Source organism: Hyposmocoma kahamanoa, unplaced genomic scaffold (genome assembly GCF_003589595.1).
Source record: "Hyposmocoma kahamanoa isolate Upper Pololo Valley unplaced genomic scaffold, ASM358959v1 92, whole genome shotgun sequence".
NCBI lineage: Eukaryota > Metazoa > Arthropoda > Insecta > Lepidoptera > Cosmopterigidae > Hyposmocoma > Hyposmocoma kahamanoa.
The window spans coordinates 7677897-7685169 of NW_020654748.1; the positions used below are offsets into that span (position 1 = coordinate 7677897).

The 7273-nt window shown below is 34.9% G+C and overlaps 1 protein-coding gene across 1 annotated transcript in view; it reads right to left on the reverse strand.

Moving 5' to 3' along the window:
- Positions 1-6956, reverse strand: part of LOC113236668 (calcium uptake protein 1 homolog, mitochondrial-like) — a 40288-nt gene extending 33332 nt beyond the window's left edge. Inside the window, exons 1-2 of the mRNA XM_026472829.1 lie at positions 6575-6956; positions 4937-5063 (exon numbers count right to left, since the gene is read on the reverse strand). Coding sequence (XP_026328614.1) covers positions 4937-5063; positions 6575-6822 — 375 coding nt within the window. The 5' untranslated portion in view covers positions 6823-6956. The remainder of the gene's footprint in view (positions 1-4936; positions 5064-6574) is intronic.
- Positions 6957-7273: the final 317 nt, after the last annotated feature.

A 7273-nucleotide genomic window follows, 5' to 3' on the forward strand; every position in this document is an offset into this window, starting at 1 on the left:
AAGGGATATCTAAAAAAAATATTATAAATATTATCAAATATCTACGTTTCATCAGCTATCTAACAAGGTATAACAATCTAGGATTTGTATTGCATTTCGTGGAAAAAAAAGTAGTCGGGACGCTCCAGGTAGCAGTTCTAACGTTCCCGCGCCTATTGTCCTTAAGTTAAGACGCACCGTGCGAGTGAGACAAGCGACGGTTTATGTAGGTGCGAATGAAAGAAAAAATATTGTAGAGATATCACGGGATATTGTTTTGTTTGTCAGTCTGCTTTTGTGCTTCGTACATAGTAGATGTGATATCGTTTTGCTCTTTTTCTTGACTTGGCTGTGATTCTGTACTGTTTTTTCCGATTTGTGACTACTGTGCTTGTTAACCGGACTTTGATTTGTATTTGTGCTACGGAAGTGTTGAAGATGACGTCGTACACACCTGAGGAATATGCTGATATGCTTATTTGTTACGGATACTGCGATTGTGTGTCTGCGCAAGCTCGCAACGAATACATAGCTCGATTCCCCGGTCGTCGAGTGCCGGATGTGGCTGTTTTTGACAGAGTTTATCGGAGACTTCGAGAAACTGGCTCTATTTTGAGACGAAATACAGACATGGGCAGACCACGAATTAATGACGACGAAGAACAGGACAATGAGATAGTGCAACGCTTTCGAGCGGATCCGACTACTTCCACTAATATTGTTGCCCGTGATCTGGGGCTTTCGCAATGGAGAGTGTCGTTTACAGTGCATACTGCTGGCCTATACCCGTACCATTACACGCCGGTACACACTATTGAAGAAGGAGACCCCGCGAGAAGGTTGGACTTCTGCAGATTTATGCTAAATGCTGACGTAGAAGACCCAGATTTTCTAAGAAATATCTTGTGGACAGATGAATCCAAATTTGATAAAGATGGCATAACTAATTATCACAATGCGCATTACTGGGCCCCAAAAGAACTTAGGAATCCCAATAAGAAAAGAGTGAAGGGTTCCCAACGAAGATTCAGCGCGAATGTGTGGATGGGTATTATCTCCAATCATTTGATTGGACCTTACTTTCTCCCGGACAATCTAAATGGGGAAAGTTACGAAAATTTTTTGAGTGGAGACTTGAGTGATTTGCTGGATGATCTGCCACTCAACTTGATCAGGGACATGTGGTTCCAACATGATGGCTGCCCTGCCCATTTCAGGAGAAGTGTCAGAGACTGGCTGGACACAAATTATCCAAACAAATGGATAGGACGAGGTGGGCCGTTGCCATGGCCAGCAAGAAGTCCGGACCTAACCCCCATGGATTTTCATGTGTGGGGGCGCATGAAAAGTCTTGTCTACAGCGAGTCAAATCCAGTTTCGTCTGTGGAAGAGTTAAAAGAAAGGATTGTTGTAGCAGCAAATCAAATGAGGACAACGTTGACCACTGGAGTAGTGAAGACTGGTCTCCGTAGAAGAATGCGACAATGTATTAGAAACAGAGGCGGCCATGTTGAACATGAACTGTAGAATAACAAAAAGTTGTGTGAAAACCTGATTTAATAAATACTTTGCATGCTTACGTTTACCTATTGTTTTGTTATACTTTTTAGGGCTAAGTATTAATTTTCTCCTCCACTATCGCCTATGAAACTAAGTTTTTTCAATGCATTTAAATAAAACCCTAGATTGTTATACCTTGTTAGATAGCTGATGAAACGTGGATATTTTATAACTTATCTGCCGATCAACTGCCATAATATTTTTTTTAGATATCCCTTAGAGAAAAATAAACTTTCTAATTTTTTTTTAATTTCTTAACTTTCTCTTTTCTACTACGGCGTATTGAATTAACTTATTCACTATTTTAATGATTGAGGTCCTAAAGCATCTTATCACACATGTAAAAATGCAATAATTATAATAATAAGACACACAAAATAAACAAAATTCAATTTAGTAGCCTAAAAATCGGCAATTTTGAATAAAAAAAATAAAAGTCAAATATCTCGAAAAGGGTTAAGTTTAGGGTAGGGTGTTTCATAGTAAAATAAGTCAGAAATGATGAGTACTCCACGCCCTTAACGGATCTAGCACGACTTTTCCTGTAACCCTGTATAATGTCTAATAGTTATTGTTTTCGATAGCAGTGGAAGTGGCTAACATTAAGATTTAATTTTATTTTTACAATCAGCAAAAATAACTTATTATCTATAGTGCATTTGTTTAGGTACTTAACTAAATATAAACAATCTTGAGATGTCTATTTAATAAAATATACATTTATAAAATTATTTTTACTTACCTTCAAATACAAATACTTAGCTTCTTATGAAAATGCACGCCTACTTTTATACCTATTGATTTGTAAAGTACATATATGTTTCAATAAAAATATGTATCAATATTGCTTACATTTAGTTAAGTACTTAAACAAATGGACTATAATGCAATAAAGATTGCTGTGATGACTGTGATTATGCTGATACAAAAACCTATATTAAAATAAACAATAAACTTTTGGTAATATTTTTTTGGTAAGATTTTATTTTGATTTTTCACATTATACAAATATTAAAATATTTTTTGTTATAGCATCATCTTTGTTTACGTTTTTGATCTCTAGTTCCATCGTAGAGTATAAAAGAAAATCTAAGCCTCGTCTCACTCGAGTTCTCTTTTCTGCATTTTATAATAATGTTTCTAAAATGCTTGAACTTAAACAATAGAGATTTGATTTTAAACAATAGAGAGCAAAAGTTGTGGTAGATTTTTGTTTATAAATGAAAATACATCATCTAACCCTATTTGGCGTGAGTGAAAGCAAAAGGACATATTGACACATTACAGATTGTTACCGAAAACAAAAATTGTGCATTTATATATGTAGTACAAAGAAAATTTAACGAAAAATATATTTAGCGGCGTGCCCGCAGAAATATAAATAAATATCCCAAAATAAGGATGTAAGGAAGAGTATTATAGTTTATGTAAGTAAGGCGATTAACACAATGCACCGCGCTACGCGACGGTGCGCGTGACGCGGAATCACGCGCGCGGCAGCGGCGACGCAGATCTGCGTCAACGCGCGGTTTAATCTGCGCGGGGGCAGCGGTCTAGCGGCCCCGCGCCACTCAAAGTACTCGCTTCGTAGTTGATCGCCGTAGTGATTGCACATGTAGCTGAGATCTTTCTTTGACAAGAATGGTTAATAATACAGAACTCATTCAGGACGCTGCAGTTATACTGTCGATTGTTTTTGTTTACTCCAATAAAAAGACACCGAAGATAACATTTAACTTCATTACAAAGATTTAAAAAAATATGAAGATTAATTTTTCAACTACACACGAATGTCAACTGAATCCTTTGATTATTTGTTAGGGAACATCCGAACAATTACTGGAATAAACACAAATTGATTATAAATCTGCGTGGTAGTGCGGAGCGCAGTGTGCCATACCCTACCGGAGAAGCATTGTCAGTGTGTTCGACGGCGCGTGTTTTCCATACAAACTGAGGTACTTCAGTACAACGTTAAAAAACGCAGCTCCGCGCTCCGTCGCGGGGCGCGGTGCAGTGTGTTAATTGCCTAAGAGTTAAAAATATATGTTGAACATGTATATGTAGCTGATGTTGCGTTATTTTTATGATTGTGGTTAAACTTCGGTTGTGCTCCATGAAGTACCATCTCATTTATTTAGATTTCTGTGAGAGGGCCTGAGGTAAAGAACAATGGCGAACTCTTTTGTATTATACTAACACCCCAAAACGATTAGACTAATGGATGGAAAGTATATGAGCGTTTTATTGTACATCCCAAAATAAGGAGGTAAGGAAATGTATTACAGTTTACGTAAGTAAGAGTTCAAAATATGTGTTGAACTTGAATAAGTAGGTGATGTTGCGTTATTTTTATTATTGTGGTTAAATTTCGGTTGTGCTCCATGAAGTACCATCACCAATAATGTTGCTAAATAAAACAATTAAAATACATATATTAAAAAAATAAAGTAAAATAATACCATCAGGCTGTTTCATGCCCGGCGTAATAGCTCGCAAGAAGTCATCTGGTGTCATATAAACCTCAGTAATGTCTCCATAGGTCAACTTGACTGTCGCAAAGTAGCGAAATATTTTGTCTGGAGTAGAATATGACCTCATACGATTTTCGTATTCTATAATCTGTTGCAATAATAAAATAAAAATACATAAAAAATAAACTGAAAATCAAGTATGAATCATTATACACTAATCATTGACAGTTGATTTATTTTTGGGTAACAATTTTTTGAACTACATTTATAAATTGAGTTTTATATACAGGCAAATTTTGGCTTATGTTCATAATTACGCCTGTATTTGAACTATCAACTAACCTAGCCTTGGCTTAAAGCCTATAATAGTGAGACAAGAATTACCCATTTTTAAAATATTTCTGTTACTAAAAGTAGTTCATCATTTGCCATTATTCATAATAACAATTCATAATTCTCCTCTAAGGAGATGGTTTAGGCATATAGGCCAATCAGTATTATTATTATTATTACTATTATTTAAGTAAATAGAAATGCTACCCTATTACATTGGGATGTTTCTGTAAAAATAGCTGTGGAAAATGAATAAATAAACATAGGCCCAGTGAGAGTTGCAGACTTCACAGAGTATTTTGTGAACCTTCTTTGGCATTATTCTATTTACAATAATAATTTTCTGACATGCATGTTTTACCAATAAGATTTCCTTTATAATGAAGCAAGCAAGTAAAAATTAGTACTAAACTGCATATGATTGAAATAGACCCAATGGTGCACACCCATGGTGTGAATAAACCCAAGATGTGACTAGGAGACAATGTTCTCCTAGAAAAATTAGTTCTACATTTTACTATATGATGAAGATACAAACATAGTAGATTATCTTTTATAAATCTTAGCAGCTTTTTATGTTTTTGACGTACCTTTCTGTCTCTAAATCCAATCTTTTCCTTTCTATATCTTTTCTTCTTTGTGTCTACATCACTGTCAGAGTCAGTGTCTGAGATTTCTTCAGCAGCTGTGATGTGTGGAAACACTTGGTATCTCACCCTATAAAAAAAAAAGGATACTATAACTTCTTATTATATTATACCACTTAAACAAAATACTTTTTTGTATCATGCACTAATGTGTGGAAATACTGGCAGATACGTGGAAAAGTTTTCAGTGTTTAAGCAAGAAAAATGGGCTTGTCAGATGTCTTTCTAAAACTTGATAATAATTTGTGTGCTGTGTATTTTATAGTGAGTAGTACTAAAATTTGACTACACATATTCATGCAAAAGTAAAGTATAAAACTCAATTTTGAAGCATGATTATATACATCATACTTAAAAATTGATTTTCTATTAATTGAAATTAAAGATAAATAATTTTTTGCAATAGTTTTTTGGCCCTGGTGTAAAGTCCTATTTTTCGATATATGACAAGACAAGTAAAGTTATCTTCTGATAGCTTTTTAAATATCATGTATTATTATTATAAGGATAGCTTCAATCCAGGCATATGTAGCACCAATCACTGCGACCATGAGCTGATCTAATTACTGTTCGGAGTCAAGGCCGACAGCATTGAAGAACTGAAGGACTTTACTGGCTGGATCCTGCAAATTTTTTATCCTCTGGTTGTGGCATGTGCCTTACCAGTATGGAGCGTCCTGCTCCCATCAGGGGATAGCATTGGGTGAGAAGATGAACAGGAGTTTCATCCACCTCATAGCAGAATCTACACTCTCTATTCTGTCTCTGCCCAATAATTGAAATCCGCTTGTTAAAGCCACACTTTTTTGTTAAGACTCTAGTGAGCATTCTGATGCCATTCTTGTCCAATCATACAGCTTCTCTACAGTGTTTGACACTGTAGGCAGCTATCAGGGCTCTTGAATGCTCAAGACCCTTGGTCTGTAGCCACACTTCTCGGGAGACGTGTGCGCTCTCCTTCAGCAGAGTGAGCATTGCCAAGCTCTATGCTATCCCTGTAAAGGGTTTGGGTCCAATAAAGATTTCCCTAACAGCAGCCTTGCCAGTTCACCTGCTGCCTCATTTCCCTCGACGTCAGAGTGGCCTGGAACCCAGCATAGGTCCACTTCATTCCTTTCCCCTTATGTAGTATGTACTTAACACATAATAATTTAATGTGACAATGCATCCGTCTTAAAATTCCACCAGAAAAATATCTTTACTGGTGGATCAAGATGTATGAATTATTAAGGATCATGTACACAATTAAATATAACAGGAAAACATTTTTTTTTAAATAATAAGTATTTATTAAGAAGTATTTAAAACTTCTTATATGAGAATACTAATACAGATAAGTAGCCTTTAAGTTCGTTTAATTGTTTGTTATAGTACAATAAATGTGTTATTCAAGGAACTTTCCTTTGAGATTTATTAGACAAGGCCAAATACTGCATTGCAGTGTCACCTAAAGGCTGAACAAATGCCATGATATTTAACTTAATATAAAGTATGAGACAAGCAGCATTGAAACAGAGTAATTTTTAGCACAAGATATTATTATAAATGTAAATTTATAAAAATATAATAAAAATCACTGACCACATATTGTACGAGGTGTAAGCAGCAGCACTGCATAATAATGAATAGCATAGGTATCTGTAGGCATTTTGATGAAGATTTTCAGCTCCATTGTGCTTTTTGTCGTTACTATAATTGCGTAGAAGGATAGTAGAGTTACGAGCCGACTGTGAAACTACAATTTTTGAGGGTTCACGAATCAACGTAAAATTCCGTAAAGGGGCTATCCTTTTAGGTATTTTCAAGAATCCCGGAGACATAGAATACATAATGGAATTTCACGAACTAAAAGAATGTCATCAAACACTTGAATAATTTCTATAAATTCGCACAACACCAAATTACGACAAAAACGGAAAAAATCTCATACTGAATTTTTGACAATAAGAATGAGAACGTGAGGGGAACCTTCAATGTCAAATTATCATTTTTTTTTATTTATTAAGCATTGGCTTCAAGGCCATCAGCTTAAAAAGATAACTAAATAAAAATGTATTACAATAAAAGTGAATGAACTAAAAACTAAACCTTAACTAAACAATAGAATAAATTATTTACAGAGGATTGAAAATATAAACACGAACGAATCAATGAAAAAATAATAAAACTTAAATATGGCCAAAAGTATGACTTACAAAACTATCAATAAATTTATATAACTCTAAATGCTGTAAAAGCTCCTGGGCAGTACTAGGAAATAAACAATCTTTTTTTAAAATG